The 27,838-nt window shown below is 36.1% G+C and overlaps 1 protein-coding gene across 4 annotated transcripts in view; it reads right to left on the reverse strand.

Moving 5' to 3' along the window:
• The window catches only part of TJP2 (tight junction protein 2), a 128,079-nt gene that overhangs the window by 43,606 nt on the left and 56,635 nt on the right, over positions 1 to 27,838 (reverse strand). For 3 of the 4 annotated variants that reach the window (XM_036737825.1, XM_036737824.1, XM_036737827.1), the window contains exons 2-3: positions 9,157 to 9,210; positions 3,380 to 3,504 (exon numbers count right to left, since the gene is read on the reverse strand). In XM_036737825.1, the coding sequence (XP_036593720.1) occupies positions 3,380 to 3,504; positions 9,157 to 9,201 (170 nt within the window). In that variant the 5' untranslated portion in view covers positions 9,202 to 9,210. Of the gene's footprint in view, positions 1 to 3,379; positions 3,505 to 9,156; positions 9,211 to 9,307; positions 9,326 to 27,838 lie in introns of those variants that run through there. The other variant, XM_036737826.1, reaches the window with a different exon arrangement.

Raw genomic sequence — 27,838 nt, forward strand, 5'->3', positions numbered from 1 at the left:
AACTTCACTGAGTTTGAAGGGTCATATCCATTTTAAATAATTTATTAAAACCTATCATGGATATACTTTCTCCAGTTATCAAGATATGGTGATACTGTTTTATGTCAATGTAGTTTTCATTGGTATACAGTCTTTAGGAGTCATCCTAGGGGGAAGAGCCTAGTGAATCTTCCCCTTAAAATAGTGAAAGTGGTTAGATACCTAGAGAACAAGAAAAGGTTCTTAATATTGTTTAGCTCCAGGATACATATCAATTTAGTCACTGAGTAGGGGACTAGAGAGAGACCACAAAGGCTAAAAAAGCTACAAAGCCTGGGGTAATAAATTCATGCCACAGAGTCAGTGGTTTGGCATGGGCCTTAGCATTAAGGCTCCAAGACCAAGGTAATAAGAGGCAGCCGTGATTTGACCATCTAGAGCCAGGCAATCAAAAAGGTCTAATTGATGAAATGCATTTCAGGCAGACCCACCAGAATAGAGGTGGGAAAAAGTACAAGAAACATTAGCTTTCAAAGGTTAGATCATAGAAAGCCTTAGGCACAGGGTGAGGTAAGGTATAACAAGGCAGTCAACTTTGGGAAGAGTCTCTTCCTTAAGGGAAGGGAGTAGGTCCAGGGACTTTCACAAGCCATGAGCAATGTGAGGCACTCTGGGAATGAATGAGCTGAAGCAGTACTATGGGAAAACACTATGTACCTTTCTCACAGTACCTGCATAAGATTCCTAACCCATCACCTTCAAAAGGATCCAGAGGGGTAAGACATAGTAGCCTGGCCAGCTAAAGCCATGACAAAGACATTGTAACTAAGCCAAGTCCAAGACTAAGAAGGAAGAAAAAATCAAGGAAAACAATTTAAGATACTTAGGTTTAGGGAAATATTCTAAGAATATCTACAATTTCCAAAACACATTCTTTTGTCTGTTATTAAAAGCCCTTCTCTACTTTAGAAAAAATGTTTTCCTTGTAATGCTTTGTAATTAATTCCTCTTTAAAGTACATAGAAGTTGGTGCACTAGGATCAGGTGACCTGGAAAAGGAAGAGGGTAAAGAAAGCTTGCATCCTGCTGGAGTCTGGGTGGGAGAAAACCAGAGGAAGATTGGTAGCCAGAACTACCCGGGAGATGGTGCTAATGACTTGGGTTTTAGGCTGGGTGCCAGAAGATGAAATGGTCAAAAGTTAAGGGCAGATGTTCTGGTCATCCTCCTCCCTCCAGGTCCAGACCAGGTAGCATTAAATTGACACCCTATAAAGGACTAGGTTGTTAAGAAAAGCTTTGACCCTTATATGTCTGTTTTCTGGAAAACAAGAGAAAACAAAAACTTTTTTTTGGTAGATTAAGAAAGCCTAGCTCCAGAAGTTCTTAACCTGAAAAATATTAGCCTTTGAAAAATAAATAAAAATAAAATGTATATTTTGCTAACAGTATTCCATTGTAATGTTTCTTTTGTAATTCTGTGTATTTTATTTTATGCATTTTAAAAACATTATGTAGAGAAAGGATCCATAGACCTCACCAGACTGCCAAAGGCATCCATGACGCAAAAAAGGTTAAGGCTACTTGTCCTGGATTACCCCAGCAGTCAAATATGAGAACCTTAAATTATCATGAATGCAAGATTGCTAAAATGACATCTCACTAGCTTTTAGTAGAACCTATTTAAATGACTTAAGTTACTTTCCTGTCCAGTCTCCCACCCACAAAAAAAAGCCCCCCAAACCATAGAGTTGTCCAAAGACCACTGCAAAAGACCACAGCTTTTAAAAAAGTCTACATAACTGAATTCTCTAAAGGCAGAACCTGTAACTAGAGAAAACATCAGGAACCATTTACCACTGTACTGTTTTTCAATAAGGATAGCAGCATTTAGTAAACTAATGCTTCAGAGCAGTCAGAGTAAACGGTTCTTACTGTTTATTCTCAAGAGGAAATTTAGCTTAGTCACTTCAATAAAGGTTCTCTACGTGAAATTCATGCATATTTTAAAACAGAGAGAAAAAGAAATTTGAGAGGAGGTTATTGAGGAGGGAGAAAATGAAAATAAAAGGGAGGTTTTATTGTTTGTTCCTCTCCATCACATCTCAGAAAACCAAAGACTTCTGTTTGCTTCTTATTTCCCATCCAAGTATTTCTCTGTCGTGACATGGTCTTTTGATTTAAGATGTGCCCAAACTGGGAATGGGAATTCAGACAACAATGTTTTGGAATCCACTTGGAATCCAGTCTGAATTCCCTTCCATAAGCACACAGGAAAATAAATAGATAGGGACTGGACCTGTGACTTCACTGGTTTAACTGACTCCATGAATGAGGAAATTTGACCTGCCTTCTTTGCAATTCACTGTGTTGAGTGCTAAAAAGTTCTTGAGTACAAAGTGACTGGCTCAGGGTCAAAGGTAAGACTTGAACCCTGGTCTTCCTGACTCTGAGACTACCTCTCAATCCACAATGCCAGGTTACTTCATATAGAGAATTTTCAACCAAGATTTCTTAACATAGATAGATAGATAGATAGATAACTATTTTGATATAATGAGTTTCCTTTATAATACTAGGTATTTCATTTTGTACACTTAAAAATTTCTGAGAAGGGGTCCATAACACAAAAAAGGTTAAAAACCTTTGCTCTAAATTTTTGATCATTCCAAATTACCTTTGGATCTATTTTAGATAGTTGTAATCACTGCATACATATTATATTTTCGCCTGAAGTTTCACCCATATGACACAGTACACATACATTTAATTTTTAACATTTATATGGTATTTCATCTGATTATCATAATATAGTTTGCTTATTCACTTCCCAATTGTCAGGTATTTGGGTTGTTTCCTCTCCCTGCCCCCCATTATAAATAGTACTGATAGGAACAGCTTTTACACAAATTACCCTACCCCCTTAAAAAATTTAATTTCTTGGCAGTAAATACCAAAAGTGAAATCAGTGGGTTAAAGAGTATATGAATGGTTTTGTAGTTCTTGTTACATTTTCATAGGACATAGGAAGGAATTTTTGAGGCAGTTGAATACAACCTCATCATTTTACAGATGGAAAGTAGACACTCTCCGAAGTACGATCTAAAAAGATTTGCAATACTAAGAGCAATGTTTCTGTGCCTGTTATACCATAGCCCCACTAAGTCTGAACTTTTTACATTTATCTTTTCTAGTTTAAAAGGTACTTCATGAAAACCTGTTATTTTCATTTGTTATTTATTTCATTGCTAGTAAGGCTTGTGCGTTTGCCAATGTTCTGAGCCCATTTTAAACTCTAAAATGAAATCTAATTTAAAATAATTATACCCAATGTCAAAATTAATCAAGTCAGAACCTTCTTATCTGTAGACAAATCTGCAGGAGAAGAAACAAACACACTTACTGAAGTAGTCCATCTGCAGGCCCACCTGGAAGTACATCTGAGATGACAATTGATGTTTCACCATTTTCAAAATGCGGGTTATCTCTTCCCCCAGACACAGCAATACCAAATCCTCTTTTGGAGTCCTTTTATAATGAGGGAAAAGTGAATGAGAAAAGTGGAATATTCATATTTCAATATAAGTACTCATAGGAATAAAGGTAAAATCAATTGCCAGGTCCACGAGTCAAAAAGTATGCCTGTTAGCAGGCAGGATTAGAATTTCAAAACCATCATTTAAATGATCCCATCTTCTAAAATCTAAAAAGGAAAAACGATAATACAGACCAGGACATTGATCCAAGCTAGCAGAAGATGAGAGGTGTTACTTAGCTAATATGTTATTTTACTAATATGACTATTTTGGTAGGAATGGAAAAGGCAACTGTTTGAGTCATACTGGTCTGAAACAGAAAGATTTCCATCCAGACTGATCTATGCCTTCTTCCATATGGGCAAATAGTTCTCAAAGTGTGGTCTGTGAAATTCTAAGGGACCCTGAGACCCTTTCATTGGGTATCCAAGGTCAAAACAATTTTATAATAATACTAAGATATTATTTGCCTAATGTTTTAATAAAAATAACCCTCCCTTTTCCAGCTAATATCTGTGTCTAGATCTTTATATGAAAACTTCAATCAAATTAACATATTGCAACAGAATGAATGCTAAAGTAGATATGCTGTCTTCTATTAAATTAAACCTTAGATTTGTAAAAATATATAAAGCAATGTCATCTTTCTCATAAATTTTTGTTTTAGAAAAATTCTTTTTCATAAAAATATCCCTTGTGTTAACTTTTAACAGGCATATTACTGTTCTTTTGAAATGAGTATTTTATATTTTTATTCATTTTAATACCCAATATAGTAAATATTGATAAAAACCTATATGAAACAAAGCTCTTGGTCTTCAATAACTGTTAAAATTCTTAAAGGATCTTCAATAATTTTTAAGACCAAAAAACTGAGAACTTCTGGTGCAAGGGATTCCTAAGGAAGGAAATGCCTTCGACTAATGCAAATCTGCAAATGATAGTCTTAAACAGTTGCCTCAGAGGACTGAAAAGTTAAGCAACTTGCCCAGGATCACAAGCCAATATGCTAGAAATGGAATTTGAATAGAGGTGTTACCAATTCTAAGCCTGTTCTCTACACACTAGGGTTATGCTGCCTTTTGGAAGTGTCATTATAGTCCAAAAATGACTCACCTCATCTCCAAATAAGATCACTTTGTTGTTTTTTAAAATCTATTTATTTTTAAGAGCATTTATCAATTTATTTATTTTTGGCATTCAATCTTATTTTGAGTTCCAAATTCTCTCTCTTCCTCCAACCCTTCCCCAATCCATTGAGAAGGCAGGCAATGACACCCATTTACAAGTGATATCATGCAACAGATTTCCATATTAGCCATGTTGAAAAAAGCAAGAAAAGTAATGTGAAAAAAATATGCTTCAATCTTCAGAGTTCATTAGTTTTCTCTCTGGAGGCAGAGAGCATTTTTCATCAGTAGTCTTTTGGAATTGTTGTGGCTCATTGTATTGGTCAGAGTAGCTCTTTTTTACAGCTGATCATCATTACAATATTGCTATCACTGTGTACAATGTTCTCCTGGTTCTGCTCATTTTACTTCACATCGGCTGGTATAAATCTTCCCAGGTATTTCTGAAGCCATCTGCCTCATCATTTCTTATAGCACAATAGTATTCTATCACAATCATATACCACAATTTGTTCAGCCATTCACCAAATGATGGGCATCCCCTCCATTTCCAATTCTTTGCCACCACAAAAAAAGCTGCTACTTTGATCTCTTTGGGGTAGTGGTATTGCTGGGTCAAAGGGTATGCACAGTTTTATAGACCTTTGAGCATAGTTCAAATATTTTTCCAGAATGATTGGATCAGTTCACAACTCCAACAGTGAATTAACGTACCATTTTTTCCACATCCCATCCAGCACTTGTTATTTCCCTTTTTTGTCATGTTAGCCAATGTGATAGGTGTGAGGTGGTACCTCAGTTGTTTTAAATTGCATTTCTCTAATTATTACTGATTTAAAGCATTTTTCATGTGATTGTTGATAACTTTGATTTCTTCTTCTGAAAACTGCCTGTTCATATCCTTTAATCATTTATCAATTGGGGAATGGCTCATCTTTTTTAAAATAAATCTGTCTCTGTTCTCTAAGTATTTGAGAAGTTAGACCTTTATCAGAGAAGTCTGCCATAGAATTTGTTTCCCAGTTCCTTGCTTTTCTAATTTTGGCTGCACTGTTTTCATTCATCCAAAACCTTTTTAATTTCATGTAGTTAAGATTATCTCTTTTACCTCATGGTCTCATTTGGTCATAAAATCATCTCTTACCCATAGACATCACAGGTAATTTTTTCCATGGTCCCCTAATTTATTTATATGACACTTTATATCTAAATCATGAACCCATTTTGACCTTATCTTGGTATATAATCTGAGATATTGGTCTATGCCTAGTTTCTTCCAGAATACTTTCCAGTTTTCCTAGCAGTTTTTGATGAATAGTGAGCTCTTACCCCCAAATCTTGGATCTTTAGGTTTATCAAACAGTAGGTACTGTGGTTATTCAACTCTGTATATTGTGTGTTTATTCTAATAATCAACTACTCTATTTCTTAGACAGTACCAGATGGTTTTGATGATCATTGCTTTGTAATACAGTTTGAGATTTGGTACTAGTAGGCTGCTTTTCTTCTTTTTGTTCTTCCATTGATTCCCTTGATATTCTTGACCTTCTGTCCTCCCAGAATTAGATCTCTTTGAAAGAAATATATGTGTGTATACATCCATACATGTATGTATGTATGTATGTATATATGTGTGTAGATGTATATAAATTCTAAAAAATAAAACTGATTATTGGTCACACTCAGATTTTATACAAGCCAAATTGGGAAGAAAAATATAGGCTACATTTAGACCAATAAAATAGACGTTCTGCAACCTTTAAAATTATACAGTGCTTCCATTTAAATACACAGTGGCAAGGATAATTGATTTCCTAAATACAAAAGAAAAATTACTAAGCTTATAAATTACAAATCTATTTTTGAAATCCTATAAAATAACTACATATAATGAAGTACAGCTTTTTAACCACCCTCTTAGACGTAGGAAGTATATGTAAATTTGATTACACCTGTGAGGTGTCCAGAACTCTCTGACAAAATCTGTAATTCACTCCAATTCCATTATTCACAGACCTCTACTTAGATATTTAGCCATTCAAAATATATTTTAAGTATAATATTTGATTAGGCACAATCCAACATGGAAAACCTTGTCTCCAAAGGAAAAGAGAAAAATTAAGAGCACTCTCTTGTATTTGTTAGACTGAATTCAGGGAACTAAAAAGCAACTAAAGAGAACTCAAAACCAGCAGATCACAAACCACTAATAATAATACGAAGTTGTTTTTTTTCCTCCCCTAACAGCTTGGAGCACTAGGTGGCACAATGGATAGATCGCTGGGCTTAGAATCAAGGAGACTCATCTTCCCAAATTCAAATCTGGCCTTAGACACTCACTAGTTCTGTGACCCTGGGCAAGTCACTTAATCTTGTTTGCCACAGTCTTGTCACTTATAAAATAAGCTGGAGAAGAAAATGGCAAACCACTCCAGTATCTTTGCCAAGAAAACCCCAAATGGGGTCACGAAGAGTCAGATACGACTAAAAAATGACTGAACAATAACATATTACCAAATATATGACTATTGATTTGACTGACTGGCTGGTACATAAAACAACACAGGGAGGTTTATACTGAAAAACAGCAGGCATGAACCTTAAAGCAGTCCTTTATTGCACTTAGCGCTATATCCAATTCACAGCTCCATGACTAGAAAGGAAGCCACATTATTGGAGAAAAATTTATCAAACAGAATTAAGCATTTTCTATGTGCCAGGCTGTTCATTAGGGATATAATAGGAACTCACATTCTATCAGGTGAAACAGTATACATGTACCTAACTATACAAAGTAAATGGAGGATAAGCTGGACCTGGGACTTCATTGCTGTAAGAAGCAGATGGTGAGATATTTTCTCTACTAATGCAGACGGCACCAGCCCTGCAATTTATTGCCTGGGGGCAATGAAAGATTCAGTGACTTGCTTCTGTTCTGATCACACGCATAATATGTGGCATAGGTCGGATTTGGACTCAGGTATTCCCAACGCCATTCATTATGCCAGGCTGCCTTTGTGTGTGCATACCCACACGTACACACCAATGTATCTATAGAGAGAGATTGATAAATATATGAATCTGTATATAAAGTAGATACAAGACAATGGGGGAACACTAGCAGCTTGGGGGATAAGGAAAGGCAGGTGACAGTACTTACGTAATACTTGTAATATGTAAAATAATAATATGTAATTACTTAGGTAATATGTAAACAAGTCCAAAATAATGGAGTATACAGACTATATATATTCAATGCTAAAGAAATTAGAAATTAGGCAATGAATCATAGAGTAGGAAAAAAATAAGGATCCTGACTGATTTTAATCTCAATTGAGAATTATATAATTGTAGCACTAGAAGGAGGCTTTTGAAGTTCACTGAAGTCCTGAGTGAACTGAATGAAAAGATGAAACATAGTTCAGCAAGAGATAAGAAATCAGAGTTAAATTATATTATCTAGCCCCTTCATTTTACAGAGGAAGAATTTAAGACCCAGAAAGAAGTCAAACGGATTGATTGCCTAACCTGGTATGTAAGTGCCATGCTGCAGGAGGCAAAGAAATGCTGGACCCAGAGTCAGGAAAACCCAGGTTATAGCCAGCTCTTCCAGCTACTGACTATGAGATGCTGGGTCAATCATAAGCTTTCTGAGCTTCAGTTCTGTCATTTCTAAAATTGCGGCTTTGCCTAGCTTACGGGGCAGTCAGGGTAAAAGGAATCAATGTATTCAAAAGTCAAAACACTATAAAAATCTAAAATCTCTTTATCATTAGAACCCAAATTTCTCGATTCCTTGGTCAGTACTCTTTAACTTAGTTCGGACTTAGAACTCATTGAGGAATGTCCTATGAACCTGCAAGAGGGATGCTGGCAGATACTGTAGAGTATCTTTTCCCAAGTTCCCTCCTTTCCTACATATCCCTCAAAAAATTTAAATTGTGTTTTACCCAGTCTTCCTGGGAAGTGAATACATTAGAGGGCCTCTCTAAAAATGATGCAAAACTCTGTTGTTAGAAAGCCAAAAATATTTAATCTCATGTTCCATTTACTTAATTGTCAAAAACTTGTGCATTTATCTTTCTTGATAGCAATTTTTGTATTAGCAAGTCCTTACAATGCATTGCTACTCTTAATAATATTAATTATGAGTTTGGTTTATTGTTGTTGAAACCATACATATACATGAATAGAGTTAATATTATAGTTTTGAAAACAACATTCCAACATGGTGGCACAATGGATAGAGAGCTGGGCCTGGAGCCAAAACCTGAGTTCATATCTGACCTCAGATACTTACTAGCTCTGTGACCCTGGGCAAGTCACTGAACCTGTCTGCCTCAGTTTCCTAAACTCTAAAATGGGAATAATATCACCTATCTCACAGGGCTGTTGCCAGGATCAAATAAGATAATATTTTTTAGCACAGTTCCTGGTATATTAGGTACTTAATAAATGCTTGCTTCCTTCCCCCTTCCTTCTCTCAACATTTGAAAGGTAGAAAACATACTTACTTTTTGCAAGGTCACAGTATACTGCTCCCATATCAGCTCTTCCATGCCTGGAGCCTATAATATAATAAACAAAACCAATTAGCCAGAAAGCAGAACAGGACAAATACTGGGACTGAAATGAGAGTTCATAATCACATCAAAACACACTCACAGAATCTCAACAACCAGAAACTAGTTAATCTATTCTTTGGGTAAATAAAACCTTTAAGTTGTTTGTTGTTTTTTCAAAATCAGTGTTGTCTCTATCTTTTTCTACCTATGTCCTCCAAACAAAAAGATCATCTGCCTTCAAAAGCAGAAAAGAAAATGGAAACTCAGAAAGATTAAATTATATACCCAAGGTCACACAGGAACTAACAGCCTGAACACTAAGTCATCAGAACCCAGGTTTCCAGACTCCCTTAGTTCCCTACCCCCACCCCACTGCACATATTTCATAATTTCCTTTGTTAATTTGACATCTTCAGCTGAAATGGTAATGGCCAAAAGTAAGAATAATAGATGACCCTGAACTTTATAGCTTGTTAGCAGTTCTGGGAAAACAAATAGAACAGAAGCATTTTTGGAAGAAAGAGTGTTAACAATTTCTTTCATCCATGCTATCTCCCTGGTTTCCAGTAACCCAGATACTCAGTAGTTCATGGTGGTAATTAGGAAATCTCTTTTACACTTCCCTGAATCAGACGGACAAAGGGAGATCTGTGTCCACAATAAACAGGAGTAGAAGCAGAGTGGCAACAGTGTGGTTGTTTATAGAAAAAATGACAACCATTCCCTTCTCAGCACCAGAAAACACAGTCAGTCCCTCTTACCCCATGGATCTTCAAAGAAGACAAAACATTTTTAAATGACCAGAAGCACTTACGGTGAATTTTCTATAAGGACTTCTTCCCACCCCCAGTGCCTTTCAGGCCTGCAGGCTTTTCATTGTTCACTTTTCAAAGCACCATGGTAATGGAAACACAGGCTTCAAAATCAAGCCAAAGCACATACTTTCTTAAAGCAGGCAAAGAGAAACAGAGGGGATCAGCGTGGGGTTTGTGGGAAGGAAACCAGTTAAATTAAAAAAGAAACAAGAATTACCTCTCATTTACCCATTTCATCTCTGATTAGAATCTGTTATATTTATAAAATAATGTAGTGATATTTAAATTAGTATAATTCTTTTTTTTTTTAATCTGCCTAGCTAATTAGTGTGTGGAGTAACTTACTAAAATGGTTGTATTATTCCAGGGCTAGTTCTACTGTAATTTCTGGAGGAAATTACATATCTGCACTCAGGGCCATTTATCTGGATTCACATCCCACAGCTGGGTGAAAGGGTACAACTCACCCAACTGTGCTCAGAGGCAGAGACACCTTTTTCAGTAAAATGGGGATAACAGCAGCCCCTAAAAGCAGCGAGGTCCAAATGAGACAATGGATAACGAGGACTTTGGGAACCTTAAAGCATTATAAAAATGTCAGCTATCATCACTATTTTAAAAAATAAACAGCAAGACACCTCTGGACTTCTTTATCATTTCATCCAACCAAATTAAGCAAACCACACATACAATCAATAATATTCGAAAACAATGAGGTCAAAGGTAAAATAAACAGTCCCAGTTTTGGAAGCCTATTTATAATCCAAGACTCGTCCATAATAAGATCTCAGTGCCCTTTAATTATTCCTGTGCTCACAGCTGCGCAATTGAAATTCGATTTGTCATAAAGAGGATTAATTCCCCCTAACAGGGATAACCAAACTTTTATCCAATGAGGAAATACATAGATATTTTGCCCTGGAGCCTAAAGGCATCACTTAATTAGCATGAAAGCAAGTCAATTGACAGCCATTTCTCTATTCGTTTGACTGGGAAGGGAGGAGAGAAATGTTCTTTGGTGCTTGAGAGCTGGCTGGTTATGGAGTAATTCCCAGGCAGTGTTACAAGTCTGTATTCCTAACCAGGAAAAGCAATCCAGGGATGCCCAGTATTGCGGTCTAGGAAAGGAAATCATTCACAGGGATCAATTGGAAAGCTAAGGCAAGGGGGAGGAAAGGGGCAAGGGAAGACTTAGTTCAACTTGAGAACAAGAGATAGCCAAGGTTACAGGTTTTTCTCCTGTTAGCCCATTAAGATTTCTTCTCAAATAAAAGTAGAAATTTACACCATGCTTTATCTCCACAAAATCCCATGTAGTAAGCAGTACAGGTATTATCATCTACATTTTACAAATGATAAGTGTGGTTAGTAAAATTTAAACTTAAATAAAAAAGGATTCCTCTAGCTATGAGTGGAGCTTTATTCTTCAATCAGTTCAACTGAAGGAGGCCCCCTTAAGTTTTCCAGAGCCCTCCCCCTAGCTCCAGACAGACAGAATTCTAACTTTGTAAGCTTGGTACTCCTGTTTCCACTATCTCAGCTAAACCTTCTTTCTGGACAATGCACCCCAACTGTAAGAAGGGTCTTAAATACTAGGAGAGTTTGTATTTTATGAGGAGTGCCACTGGAGAGATTTTCGAGCAAGGAAATGACAACTCAGTAACTGGTTAATCATAATAACATTCTGACCAATCCTGGTCAAGAAGAAATAAAGAAGCCCGTTTCCCCTCCTTACCTAGGGGAATGGTCAGCATTGTAGATGAAGGATGTAGTATATACTCTCATACCCAGGCTTAGCTAAACAGTTTTCCTTTGTTTCAAAGGAAAGTCTACTGGGTGGGGTACATCCAGAAATAAATTATGTAAAGATAAAAGGAACCGATAATTTTAAATAATGATAATAACAAAAGGGCTCAGATTTGAGCCCCTTCTAGCTTTGAGGAAAAATAAATCATAATTTGAATTCAATTTAATAAGTTATGAAATTTCAAAAAGAAAATATTAGGCAAACAAAAAAATTAAACACAACGGTCCTTATTAAATACTTTAAAAATTATTTATTCCTCAAAACTATCATGCCAGGTATGTGGCTAATATCACTATCTTGAATTTTCAGTTAGTAAATGGGAGACAGAAATGATTAAATGGAAAACTAATTCAGTTCAGTTCAATAAACATTGATTAAGGTCTACTATGTTCAAAGGTATGCTTGGTGCTGAGGTCAAAAGTACAAAAACTAAACAGGCCCCATCTTTTGAGAATTATATTCTTCATATTAACTGTCTCTGGCCCACTAAGAATTCACAAATAAAAATTCTGTCCCCTCTAGCAGCATCAATCAGAGATAATTTGAAGAGAGAGTTAACACCAACAATTGGGGGGAATCATCAAGAACCTGTTGCAGGAGTAGCACCTGAGCTGGCCTCAAAGGAAGCCAAGGATTCCAAGAAGAGATGAGGAAGGAGTGAATTTTCAATCTGCCCCTGTTTCTTCCTCAGTCAAATAAATGGGCCCAAATAGATTATTTCTGAAGTTGCTTTCAGCTCTCAGGCTACTACAGCTACGATTTACCAGGCTGAGAAGACTGTCATACACTGTACTTCTCAGTCAGCGTTATGCCTTGAATTTACATGGCATCTGTCTCTCTTATGAAATAGAAAACTTTTCATAATCTTTTATCTCTCCAAGCACTCCTCTGGAATATGCAGTAGGTAAAAATCTTCATTTCAGAGGTCAAATTTGCTAAACTCTGACTCAGAATTTTGTTGAAGGTCCCAGAAGTTATCAGCAGCAAACAAAGACTAGAATCCAGGTTCTTCAAATCACACCACACAACAGTCTACATCTGATCTCTATTGTGAATCTAGCAAAACTGCATCTGTGGCTGAAGGTCACAGATTTGCTATTAATATTCTGAGTCTGGTTGCCAGGCCAGCTGCTTAGGGGTTTTGGAGAGACTTAAATGCAGGACTACAGGAAGAATATCTCTCTCTCTCACTCTTACTAACACTTATTATATACCAAACACTGTGCTAAGTACCAGGGGTATAATTAAAGGCAAAAACATAATAAACATAATAAAAAAAATAAGCTCCCTTAAGGAGCTTATATTCTAATGAGGCAAACAAAAAAATAAACAATTAGGTAACTACAAGATATAAACTGAATTGATGGAAAATAATCTGAAAAAAAAATCTCATTCTTCCAGAAATGAATGTGTCTTCTCTGATAGGACACATTGAGAAAGAAGAAGAGAAAGTGTGGGAAGGAAAGAATTGTATGGAATGTGTAAAAGTATGGGATCACAGATTTGGAACTGGAAGGAGCATTAGAGGCCACTGAGGGAAGCTACAACCCCCTCATTCTACAAATGAGGAAACTGAGTCTGAGAGTAATGAAATGGCTTGCTCACAGAGCTAATAAGTGTCTCAGGTAGGATTTGAACCCACTGCACCACTATTTATATGCGTATGTGCTTTTGATTAACTCATTTCCTTTGACAACTCTATACAGATTTGAAATACAGTATGAAGTATGACATTGAATATAAGTCACCTTGGAAGATCACCAGTAAAGCAATACCAGAAAATTTGTATTGACCTCTATTTCCCTTAACAAATACTAAGCCCTTTAACAATATACTGCTGCTTCCTAGTGAAGGAGATACTAACCAATGATGACAGATTAATGGACAAAAGGCCCTGAAAATATTCTAACTCTTAATATGAAGAACTAGGATTGGGAACAGCAGAATCCCCAACCCTCAAATCACCACTCATATATTTACGTGGATGAACATATATATATATATATATATATATATATATATATATATATATATATATATATATATATATATATACACACACATATATAAATTATGTATGTGTGTTTGGTATACACAGAAAGACACAGGTGAATGAATGTTCATATTCTAGTAACAAATATGCATGGAAAAATTCATATTACTACAGTTCAATGAAAACAATAATACTGATATCCATCAAAAGCAAATTCTCAATGATGAACAAACATTTCATAAATGGCAGTGTTTGAACTACACACAGGAAGAAGCTATCACGGGACAACATTTTCAGTCTCAGTGAAACCAATGTACTGAAAACATCAGCTTTTGATTCTTATGCATGGATTATCCAATAATTTTTTTTAAGAATTCGAAAATATTATCAACTAAGTTTCAAAATGTTATTGAAAGCTACCAAAAGGACATGAAAATAAGCAATAAGTGCCTGTGACTTTTTCTTTTTATCTACTCCCCCCAAAAAAGGGTATAATAAAGGGGTAGATAGCTTAGATATATAAAAAGAACTCACATAACCTTTCAAAATTCCCAACTTTTTAACGGCATGGATCCACATCCTATGTAAAGCTTCAGCTGTCTTCATTGCTGCTGGAAATCATCTGTTAGGGAAGTCCCTTGGTCCAGGTCTTTTCATCAGTTTCTACCACTTCACATTGTTATGTAATTCTAATACAATATTGGCCTACATACCCTACAAATCCTGTCATGTCACACATCAACACATCCTTACACATAGCAGAGGAGGTTCCTAATGCTCTAAGAAATCATACATGTAAAAAAAGAGAAAACAATCTGACTAACTACTCCAACTTATAGCATATTTTTTAAAAAACAAATTTAACTCTACCTGACCCCAAGCAGTCTATAGTCTACTAGGGAATTATGGTGCCCACATGCATAGTTATGGCACATAATCAGAACATTCAGTATTACAGGATATGGAAATAACTGTGATATTTGCCATTTTATTCAACCACCACAAATCCTTTTAACGTAATTCTTTCCCTTTTTTTTTGGTTTAATTGCCATAGTCTGATTCGGTGAAATTCAGGCTAGCATTTAGGTGAATTACTAATTATAATCACTAGACAAATTGGAGGCATTTCTGTGAAACGTATTCAATGAGAAATGCATTTTCCCAGTGCAGGCAGAAAATAAAGAGGCATGCTCAAGTAAAGAATGTGTTGGGAGGTGGTGATGAAATGGATAGAGGGACTCCCCTACACTGGAGGCAGATCACACCATATGCCTTCCCATTCTGATTCATTTTTTTCTATAAATCCCCCAGAGAGGACCTACCCAACATGCTGGAGGTCTTCCTCTCCTTTTAAAAAGGAGAGTGATTCTGACAACTACTCACTCAGTTTCAGGGCACTGACCCAAGGTTTCTTTTCATAAACTCGCTCCCCACTCCTCCTTGCAGTAAACTAGTCATTAACAAACCAAAGCAGTCTCCTATGTAATTACTGGTTTTGAAGTAAAATTTTTTCATTCCCCACACAATTAACATAATAAAGATTCAGATTTTAAAATGAGGCTGCATATGATCACTACAAAAAGTACCTATTACATGTTCCCCCAAATAACTACCACTACCATTATTTATACCAAAGGGGTAAAAAACAGAATGATGATTAGGTTCAAAGATTTCGTTAATTCATTCAAAATGCATGTGAACAGAACTAGTATGGAAAACAGATACTGGCAGAATATCATTTTGACGAAGTGGACAGCTCTTCAAAATTGCCATGTCTCCTAACCAAAATGGAAGCCCATTTAACACTCCCTTCTTTAGTTTTGTTTATAGAAGACAAATATTCAAGTACGTACTATTTATAGACAATATGTTGAGCAGAAGTCAGCCTCCCATTGGTCCTAGCTTTGCCTTCTGGAGTCATATAGTATAAATTTAATCCTTTTTCCAATGTTGTTATGCCTGTTAAGAGCTGGTGATACTTCTATACTCTGTGAAACCAAGAGGCTGAGGATACAGAGACAAATAAGACATAGAATTCTTATTAAGGAGCTTAAAATCCAATTAGGGAGTTTACAATTTCTGTTTTTGTTTTTGGAGGTGATTGCTTAAAAAGCCAAGGTCTCCCATTGCACCCAGAGCCATCTCCAGTCATTCTGACCTATATCTCACCACTGGACACATGTGGCTCTGGAGAAGAAAGTGAGGGTGGTGACTGTGCACAGCCCTCCTTCACTTATATCTGATTCACTTGCACATCATGGCATCACCTCCCTGATGTCATGGTCCTCTTCAAGAATGAAAAGACAGACAACAACAGCTGCCCTGGTTTACAATTTTCTAATGCCAATCAATCTCTTGGGCTGCTCCACCAATCCCAACACTATATGAAGTCTCTATTGTCTCTTCGCTCCCCTTACAATTTTTCTAAAAAAGCTAGTTCTTTACAACTTCATACCACTCTCCAAAAAATCATTAATCAGACTGTCTGGAAATCCATTCTTCATCTTAAGAAATAGGTTCCATAAATTCTCCTAAAAGATTCACAATATTCTGTCATGTTAAAGAAAATCTTGACCCTGGGAACCCCTCACAACTTTTTAAATATGGAAAAGGCTACATTTACATTTTTTCACATCCATCTATGTTCCCCCGGAATTGACATTCACTTTAAGAGGATGTGGATGTTTGTGTCAATGGATTTTCAGGATTACAGCTAATCTGAGGATAGATTTAGAAAAATACCATAGGATCATAGAATTTAGAGCTGGAAACAACCTCAGAGATTATCTAGTCCAACCTCCTTCTTTTTTAAAAATGAAGAAATAATCTCAGAGGGGAGAAGCGACTTACCTAAAGCCATGTGGGTAGCAACATAGCCAGGATTTGAACATGGGTGCTTTCAACTGAAAATCCATTTTTTTGAATATGCCATACACTTTTGGAAACACATATATTTTTACACATTTATTTGCAAATCATTTGAGGAGTGCCAAAAGAATGTTCAGATGGAAGAGTTCTGTGCAGTAATTGTTTTTTTTTGGGGGGGGGGGCGGGGTGGAGATAAGGAGAAAAGTGATATTTGTTTACTTTTGGGAGTAAGTTCCTCCACATACTCCCAATCACAGCTTTCTCTGTGAGTTCTCCTTTGACAACTTTCCCTTAACCTTTCCACCCTAATCTGAGAATGAGTCAAGCATACCTCTTCCCTTAATATAGCAAACACTTTACCCATTTGTGTATAGATCGCTGTCATAGGACACCTTTCCTCTCTGTTAGTTTTAGGATAATTACGTTTTAGGTTGGCACACTGTACAACTTAATTAAACCACACCATTCTAGAAGTGCTTTCTATTTTGTATCACTGCCTGGTAGACCACTGAAATCCCTCATTATTTTCTATTGCTGGCACTGGGGCAGTCACCAAGACCACCACTGAAAAAAAACATCTAGCCTCCCTCCAATCCTGAGCACAAGATCTTGGAAAATATACGTTAATAAAGAGATAGTCGCATTTGTTATACATATTATATATACTATACTTTACTATATTATATATCATAACATGTATATATATACATATTATATATCATACTAGAGAGTATAATATATAAGGTATATTATATATTATACTATATAGTATATATAACATATAGTATAATATATATAGTATAATAATATAATATATATATTATACTTGAGAGAATGCATTCTCAGCCTGGCTACAGTTAATTTTTTAAAGACTTAGCAACTCTGATCAGCATAATGACCCAACGGAATTCCAGATGAAACACCCTACACACCTCCACATAGGGAGGTGATGTACTTAAGAGTGCAGATTAAGGCTTTTGGAGCTGTTTTTTTTCCTGGACATGGCCAATGTAAGAATTTGTTTGACTTGACTATACATGTTTGTAAGGGGTTTTATTTTTCCTGTTTTCTCAATTATGGGGCAGGGATGAAAGGGGAAGAGAAATGGGAGGGAGAAAATTCAGACCCCAAAACAAAATAATGTTGATTTTAATTTGATGAGGAAAATACAGTTAAATATAACAGATAATTATCATATTATGTGTAACACATTAATATGGGGTGCTGAATTTAAAAAGATGAAGTTAAATGCCTATGTTAAGGGAACTGACAGGCTAGTGGTATATTTGAAACATATATACCAATAAATGATAATAAAATTTAAACTAGGATAAAAAGATCATAAGATAGAGATCTAGAGTTGGAGGGAATCATAGGGATCATATTTTATGTGTATATATATATATATATACACATGTATATATAAACACATGTATATATATATACATGTATATATACATACACACATATAATCGCTCTATATATAATCTGTGTGTGTGTGTATACGTGTGTACACACACACATATGGATCACCCTTCATTATACAAATGAGGAAACAGAGGCTCACAGAGTTAGTGACTTGCCTCAAGGTTTTTGTTCAGTCATTTTAGTTATATTCAACTAGTCACTACTCCATTTTGGTTACACAGGTAGTCAAGTATTCTTTCCTCTGTATCTTGCTGCATTACAAAGATTACAGGCAGGAGAGATCGCTTTCATGTAGGGTTAAGGGGAGAAAGTTCTTAAGAAATGTAACCCAAATCCCACACATTATTATATTTATGCTTAAGGTGAGTGACTAATCCACAGCAAATTGGATTCTATGAAAACATAAGAGGTTGGCCCAAGGCCTGCTTTTTCCCTTTAGAAGTCATTGATGTTTTCAAATTCTCAAACTGAGGTAGAAGTTAAATTCTACATCTGAGAGTTAACATTGCACGGGCATGTTTACAAAGTCCCCATTCAGTATTACCTTCAATAGTCAACATTCCTGGTACTATTCAGATTCTAGAAGTTAGAGGTAGGAGAAGCTGCTGTTCAGAATTAAATAGTTTTTAGAGGCATAGAATCTCAGAATTGAAACAGATTAACTTCGAAGGACAGCTAGTTTAACATGGGCTTGAACCAGAATGCTCACTATATATCATCACCAAGTAGTCACCAGTCTCCAATTGAGATTGTTCAGTGAAGGGAAGAAATCCCTAAGGCAGCACACTGTACTACTGAGAAGTTCTAATAACAAGGAAGTTTTCCCCTGAAATCTTCTTCTCTTAAAATTCCCACCCAAACAGAACAAATCCAATTTCTTTTCTACATGACCACCATTCAGATACTTAAAGGTAGATATCAAGTCTCCACCACCAATTCTTCCCTTTTCCAGGATAAATATTCCCAGTTCCTTCAAGTTTATATAGCCCAGTCTCATGTCCTTTCATTATCCTGGAAGTTATTCTCCGGGTATACTCCAATTTATCAATGCCCTTCATAAAATGTGGCACCTGCAACTCAACAGTACTCCAATTTATCCATAAATAAACTAGCATTTGAAGTGTAGCACTCTAGAGAGAGCAGTGAGCTTGGAATCAGAAGAGCTGGGTTAAATCTCAATTTAGACACTGTGTCACCCTGAAACTAGCCTAAATCTTCCTGTCTGAAATTCCCACCCAAACAGGATAAATCCAATTTCTCTTCCACACTTAGTCACTTCACCTCTCTCTGCAACATTGTTTCCTTATCCGTAAAATGAGAATCATATACATAGGCCACTTACTCAACAGGGTTATTGTTAAGAAATTGATTTCTATGCTTTAAAGTAACACACACACACACACTCTCACACACTGAGTTATATCATATTATTTGCTGGACTTCATAGATATGGTGGTCATGATGTAGAGGAAAGATGGCCTCTGACCTAGGGAGTTCAAGTCCCACTTCTGCTATGTAACTCTGGGCAAGACACAAACTTTCAGTGTCTTCCATACAAGCAAGACTATAAGTTTCAGAGAAGATGAAGACCTGCATTGGTAGAGCAAGTGTCCTCATCTAGGGATGCTACCTATCAGCGAGAGTACAGGTATAATTCCTTTCCCCAATAATACAGACTGCAACTAAATAGTTTTTCTTGTTGTTTAAAATCAGCAGACTACCTTTCAGAACACTTTGCCTCCACTAATACAGCCTAAAATTGGGTTAGCCATTTTTGCTGCCATGACACACTGTTGTTTCATACTGAACTACCAAAAACCTAGAATTTTTTTTATGCAAGAACTGTTGCCTAACCACACCGCCCCCTTCACTCATCAGCCAAATAGTGGACTCCATATTTATCCGAGGGATCTTGGGCAAATCATCTAACTTCTCCCAAACCTAGGACCACAGCATGTTATTCTGGTCTCAGGACTCTTTCACATAAAAATTATTGAAGAGCTCAAAGAGTTTTTGTTTAATGTGGTTTATATCAATAAAATTTACTATAATAGAAATTAAATGCCTTAATTATATATCTATATACAGATAACAATTATAGATGAGCTTCCAATCTTGATTTGTTGTTCAGTCATGTTTGACTCTTCATGATTCCTTGGATCACAGCACATCAGATCCTTCTATTCTTTACTGTCTTCCAAAGTCTGTCCAAGTTCAGATTCATTGCTTCCATGACACTATCCATCTCATCCTCTGCTTTCCCCTTCTCTTCCTGCCTTCAATTTTTCACAGCATCAGGATCTTTTCTAATGAGCTTAAGCTTAAGCTTCAGTATTTGTCCTTCCAATGAATAGTTGAGAGTTAATTTCTTAAAGTATGACTGATTTGATCTCCTTGCTGTCCAAGAAACTCTCAAGTCCTCTCCAGTACCACAACTCAAAAGCATCAGTTCTGTGGCACTGAGCTTTCCTTATAGTCCAACTCACAGCTACTGTTGATTAGAAGATGGCATTTTTATGTTATCAGGACTCTCTACTTGCCCACCCTTCAAAATGTTTTACTAGTTTAGCTGGTTGAAATCTTGCAGGATCCTCACTCTGTTGTCTAATATTCTTCCCAGATTTCTTTTGCCTTCCTAAATCAGTTTAAAAGAATTCATTTGTGTACTTACTGCACGCAAAATACTAGAGTAGTAAGTATAATGAGATAGAAAGTATATAGAAAACATGGTGTGGGCTATGAAAGAATAGAAGAACTAGTTAGGGGCACCTCAATGAGCATGGGAAGTAATTTAAGAATTTAAAAAGCAATAAACCAATAGGTACAAATTAAATTATGGATCAGTGATAAATCCTGAAGACTTGAGATAGAGAGTAATTTTAGAGCTAAGGGACATTGGTAGATAAGAAAGGATTGGGAACACACATCTTGCCCCTCCTACAAATGGGGAATGGAATGCAGTGTATGAAGAACAATATGAAGGCTCTTTTGGCTAGGATATAGAGTGCATAAAGAGGAGCATTATTTAATAAGGCTAGAAAGTTAAGTAGTGAGGAACTTTAAATGACAAATGAATTTATGTCCAATCCTAGAAGTTATAGGGAGGGAGTTGCTGGAGTTCACTGAGTAGGGGGTGACACAGTTACACCTATGCTTTAGGAAAATCTCTTTGACAGCTGTAAGGAAGATATAGATTTAACAGGAGTACTTGAAGAAAAAAAGGAATTTTCTTAAATAATCTCAAAAATATGAAAATTAAATATAATGAGACCATTAAGATTGTTACTATAACAATGTGTTAACACTAGTTTCCATGCCTTCCATGCAATGTACAGGAAATTATAATTTTAAAACTTCACTTGGACAAAATTTCCATCCATTTCCTTGCCTTTTAGAGTCAATTCCACATTCTCAAAAGATGTAACAGGAGATTAGCACTGGGAAGAATTAATTCACACCCTTCAAACTGGCAAAGACAGAAGTAGTGAATATTGGAGAGACTGTCTTAAAACTGGCATACTAAGACATTGTTGATGTAGCTATAAACTGGCCCAACCTTTTCAGAAAACTTTAATTTTTCAAGGAAAGTCATTAAATTGTTCATGTGTTTTGGCCCACTGAGACTACTTTGGTCAAAGACCAATACATAAATAAATAAATTGAATGAATAGATAAAGAATAAATGAAGAGGCTCCATGTATACCAAAATATAGTATTTATAGGAGCACTTTTTTGTAGTAGCAAAAATCTAGAAACAAACTAGATACTTCATACTATGTGATGAATATAAGAAAGTAAGAGAAGCATGGGATCACTGGTCAGAATGAATACAAAGTGAAACAGAACCAGGAATGTAGTATAAATACATGACTACTATAACGTCAATGAAAACCAAATGCTGAGTAATTGTAATGACCATTGTTGGTCCTAAAGAACAACTAATTAAACATATTTTGCATTTCCTTTTGGAACAGGAGTAATCATAGGTGCAGAGTGCTGTATACACTGTCAGACCACTATATAATTGTTTTTCTTTGTTATAGTGTCAAACTCACTGGGTGAGGTGACAATGTAGTATATCTGGAAATAACTGTAATGCCAAAACAAAACAAAACAAAAAAAAAGCTTTATTATAATTTATTTTAAAACGAAACCTCTCTGGATCTTTAAATAGATTAGTAATTTCTAGAGTCATGTGAAAAAGACCTTTCTTCATGCCTTTTATTTTTCAAAAGTATCTAACCAGGAAGCCCTAATTTCAGATTTGACTAGACATATACTATTACACATATTCAGTACCAACATGCTGCACCATGCATCTTTAAAAAGGAACGCAAAACTCTAAAAGATGGCACAGGAAGAAAATACAATTTGATTTCTCAACATAGGAATATTCCCTGTTCAGAAAACATGAAAGATCATTATATGTGTTAAAGGTGTTTTTATTTTAATGATTCTATGCTTTTATTAAAAATATAAATTAAGATCATGTTAGATCTACAGTGGTACACCAATAAAAGGTTAAGAAATAACACTATGCTAGTACATAAAATTTAGCTAGCAACTCACTGAAAAGTTATAGTTTTATATTTAACTATTAATCTTGAGAGTTAAAAGGAAAAGTAATTACCAAGTATAACTTATATTGATGTAGTCTTTATCATACACCAACAAGATGAAATGTCAATCACTAAATGGATTCATTTCATGTGATAATGTTGAATAACTGCAAAATTCTTCCACTGAAAATTCACAAAAATTAATTCTGATCACAAAAACTAATTCACTAATTGTGAACAAAAATGCACAAGAAACTATTCTCAGTCACACTGAGTTGTTGACTCATGAACAGGAGAAGTACCAGGACAGAGGCAGGAAGGGGAAAGGTGAGGTTTCCTGTCTCAAGTTCAAGGACAGGTCAAATTGGAAAAGTAAATCTACCTACCCAAAATAGTTAAAGAGCAATATGGTAACTGCTAAAAATTAGCTTTGCTTATTGATGATATGTACTAACTGAAAAACAGCATAAAAATTGATTTTAAGACCAAATACTTTTCAGATGAAAAAAGGCCAGAGAGAATCTGACTCCAATGTTAAAGAATTAAAAAGTATCTTCTACTTCCTTCTCTTTCCCCCCTCTATCAACACAGTATCAAGTGAACAGCAAATAATGTATAGTAACCAATCTATATTTCCACTAGATGGCAGAGTAATGCAAGAATATTTAAGAACAGAGATAGATTGTCTGGCACGTAAATGTTTGAGAAAAAGAAATTAACCTGACAATTTCCAGTTTAACAAAAACAAAACTTCCCTAATAATTGTCTAGGAGTTAAGTTCTGCAAACATCGGAAAAGCTTAAATTGAGAGACATTAATGAATGCACTAGAATACTACAGTATGACACAGTAGAAATAATCAGTCAATAAATATTATTAAGCACTTACTATGTACCAGGTACTGTGCAAAGCACTGGGGATACAAAGAAAGATAAAAGACAGTCCCTGTTCTCAAGGAGCTATTAGCCTAATGGGGTAACAACATGCAAACAAGTATGCACAAACAAGAAGATATAGACAGGATAAATTGGAGATAAACAATCAGTATTAAGGGTAAACAGGAAAGGTGTCTTCTACATGGAAGGATTTTATCTGAGACTAGAAGGAAGCCAGGGTAGAGAGGAGACAGAGAAGAGGAAGGACATTCCATGCATGGATGACAGCCAGTGAAAATGGCCAGAATCAGGAGATAGAGTGCCTTATGAAGATTTGTAAAGGGCTTAGCACAGTGCCTGGCATACAGTATTCTCTTCCCCTAGGTTACTGCATTAGTTTAGGCATGACGTGATGAGGGCCCTGCACCAAGGTGGTGGCAGTTTCAGAAGAGAAGGGGTGCCAGAGATGTTAAAAAGGTAAAATTGACAGACATCACAACAGAGTGGCTACGTGGGATGAGAGAGGGTGAGGAGTTAAGGATGACAGTTAGGTTTCAAGCCTGGGTGACTAGGAGGATAGTAGCACCCTTCAGACAGTAATAAATAAATTTAGAAGGGGGGAGCACTGAATCAAAATCAGGGGAGCTAGGTTAAATCCTGACTTTGGACTCTAAAGCAAACTATTAGCCTCTCTGAGCAATGCCTTTCTTATCTGTAAAATGGAGATAATATATTTAGACTAATTATTTAATAGTTGTTACTTAATAAATAGTATAATATGTAATAAAATAGTATAATAAATAGTACTTAATAAAGTTGTTATGAAGAAATTGTTTTGTATACCTTAAAGCAGGGGTCCTTATCCTTTGTTATGTATTATTGATCCTTTTGGAATGTGACAAAATTTATGACCCAGCCAAGGTAGTGAAGTCTATGGATCCTTTCTCAGAATGTTTTTAAATGCACAAAATAAAATACACAGGATTATAATGGAAAATAAGTACACTGAAATTTAGTCAACAAAGTATTAAAAACAAGTTCACAGACTCCAGGTTAAGAAACATTGTGGATTAAAGAGCTATATTAACACTAAACTATTAGCATTATGTTCCATGCTGGATGTTATTAATAAGGCATAATGGATAGAGAGCTGGCCTTTGTGCCAGAAAGGCCTGGGCTCTAGTCTTGTTTGCAACACACTGGCTATTTGACCCTGGGCAAGTTTCAGTGCCCCTGGTAAATCTCTAAGACTATAAATTGCAGAAAAGGTAAAGACTGCCATTGTAGAGGGAGTAAGTATCCTCATCCAATATTTACATCGATTGAGGGAGCAAAACTTCAGTTTGTAAAACTCCCATTATTTCATTTAATTCTAAGGTGTGCAGTATTTTGTAAAAGAAAGAACAGCAGAAGTCAGCAGAGACGTGGGGTTTGAGTTCTGCCTCTGATACAAGCTATATGACCAGTGGTCCAGTCAGTGACCTCCCTGAGGCTCTATTGTCTCTTTGTAAAATGAGGATAATAGTCTGGTCCATACCTGTTTCACTGAGCTGTTTAAGGATCAAATGAAAACATATGTAAAGCACTTTTTAATCTTAGTGCGATACATGTATAAACACATACACGAACATTTGTGTGGGGGAAGGTAGCATATGTTGCCAGGTATTATTCTTTAATCCTCATAATATATGTAGTGGAAAAATTACTATCCCCATTCAGTTTTCAGGTGGAATGTTCTTTCCATTAAACCCTAACCTGCTTCTAGTCTGCCTACTTCAAAGGATGGTTGGAAGATCATAAAAGAGAATATATGTTAATATCTGTTTAAACTTGTAAATTCAGGGCTATACCAACTTTTAAAAAACATAACAACTGGTTACTTCATTGTCATAGAGAATGAATGTCCAATGAGGAAACTCTCTGCTAATGTAGACTGGTTAAGATTCTTCAGGTTATAGTCTGGGAGTTGTACTGACAAGGTAAGTAAATTTGTGCAGGGTCACACGGCCAGTACGTGTCAGAGGCAAGACAAACTTAGATTTGATCGATTCAGTGGCCAGTTTTCTATACGTATATCTTGTGCTTTTAAGACATTGTGTCAGGAAGACCTTATTCATCTCAGATGCAATATCCTGGTAAATCATTTAACCTCTCTATCTTCCTTTTCCCCCTCCTATCAAAAGCATTATTTCTGTGGCAGAGGAGGAAGTGGGGCTTGTAGGGAGGGTTTGGATAATTGAAGTGGGGAGAGTGTACACAAACAGTAGAAACACGAGTCACAGATCGCCCATCCATCACACTGTTCTTTGATGATAATGATGATGATGATGATGGCACTTGAGTTGGCTAGATTTTGAAGGTTAGGTAGGATCTGGATAGGTAGAGATGTGGGGCAAGAATACAGATGATTGAAAAAGCCAAGTCAAGAAATCAGTGCAGTCTTTTCTGGAGATTGGAGACTGAGGATTAGGGAGAAGGAGAATTAAGCTCCAGCAGGTTGAATAAGTCCAGTTTAAGAAGAAATTTGAATACCAGGAGAGGAGTTTAGCTTTAAAAAAAGAAGTCCTGCTCAAAGAATACTAATTAGCCTGGGAGTGACACTCAAGTATATATTAGGGAACCTTAAGAGAAGCTGAGGTTTTCAGGTACCTCTAAAGGTGTTTACCTCACCAACACAAGTGAGGGAGGAGGAATCCAAGGGGTGTGCTTTTAAATAGAACCCAAAGTGGTACTAGCCACTCAATACCATAAATTAAGGAACCTCTGCTTGGAGATAATATTAAAACTAGTTAGGGGAATATTTACCATGCATTTCTAAGAAATTAATATAAAATGGAGCAGTTACTGTACATGAATGGAGTAAATGAGAATAAGGATGAACTGAATGGACAAGAAAAGAAATCTAGCCTGCCTGAGTATTTTCTGTTTCTAGCTCAGAAATACCAGATATCAGACTCAACATCTTAGACACAAGTATAGTTTTACCCAAGAAGGTTTTTTGTTTTTTTTTTTTTGGAAGGAGTGTAGATAAGGATATCATGCAAACTTCTGTTACTCTAAGGAAAGGTCTGTTCAACTATGACATCACGAACTAGTTCGGAAAATGTAAAAATAGCTGATTAATCACAGATATTTCAGAATGGATGCTGGCAAGAACAACTACTCATATAAAATGGTGCTACTGTGTTTTCCTCACAACTACCAAGTACAAGTATTGGCCATATTTCTAAAATGGAAAATAGAATAAGAGAGGTTAAATTTATTTGCCCATGGTTACATGCCTAGAAAATGTCAAAACTGGAGTTCTTCTGATTTCAAATCCAGATCACTAAAAACTGAAGTTAAAAAAAAAAATCTACAGAAGGGAAAATACTATACAATAATCTCAAGAGTTCTTGTTTTTCCAAGATCAGAAATCTTTACATCTACAAAAAGAGAGGAAAATGGCTTGTCATTTGAAATTCCCATTTGCCCAATTTGAAAAAAATTTTAAAAAGATCTCATAAAGCTTAGCCAAAACTTTCAGGTAAGATTAAAGGTTAAGAGATGATTAAATAATCTTTTTCTGTTTTAGTTTACATATGGAAATATTCTTTTGGGGTGTGTGTGTGTGTGTGTGTGTGTGTGTGTGTGTGTTTTCTTTAAATTCAGAATTTAAAAATTAAATTTAAACTTTCCCCCAAGATGGCGCCAAAGGCAAAGAAGGAAGCCATTGTCCCCCCCAAGACAGAGTCCAAGGCCTTGAAGGCCAAGAAGGTGGTGTTGAAGGGTGTCCACAGCCATAAAAAGAAGAAGATCCGAACATCCCCCACCTTTCGGCGACCCAAGATACTAAGACTTCGAAGGCAGCCCAAATACCCTCAGAAAAGTGCCCCTCGGAGAAACACTATGCCATCTTTAAGTGCCCCTTGACCACTGAGTCTGCTATGAAGAAGACTGAGGACAACAACACCCTAGTCTTCATTGTGGATGTCAAGGCCAACAAGCATCAGATCAAGCAGGCGATAAAGAAGCTGTGTGACATCCACATGGCCGAGGTCAACACGCTGATCCGACCTGATGGAGAGAAGGCCTATGTCTGACTTGCTCCAGACTTTAGATGCTTTAGATGTTGCCAACAAAACTGTAATCATCTGAACTGTGTCCAGCTATCCCACTCCACCTACAATAAAAAGTTTTCTAGTAAAAAAAAAATTAAATTTAAAAAGGAGAGATAATAAAGGTTTCAAGGTGGGTAAAGCCCACATAATAGTTTGAGCAGTGGATCAGCTACAATATTTCTACTT

This window comes from Trichosurus vulpecula, chromosome 9 (assembly GCF_011100635.1).
Source record: "Trichosurus vulpecula isolate mTriVul1 chromosome 9, mTriVul1.pri, whole genome shotgun sequence".
Lineage (NCBI taxonomy): Eukaryota > Metazoa > Chordata > Mammalia > Diprotodontia > Phalangeridae > Trichosurus > Trichosurus vulpecula.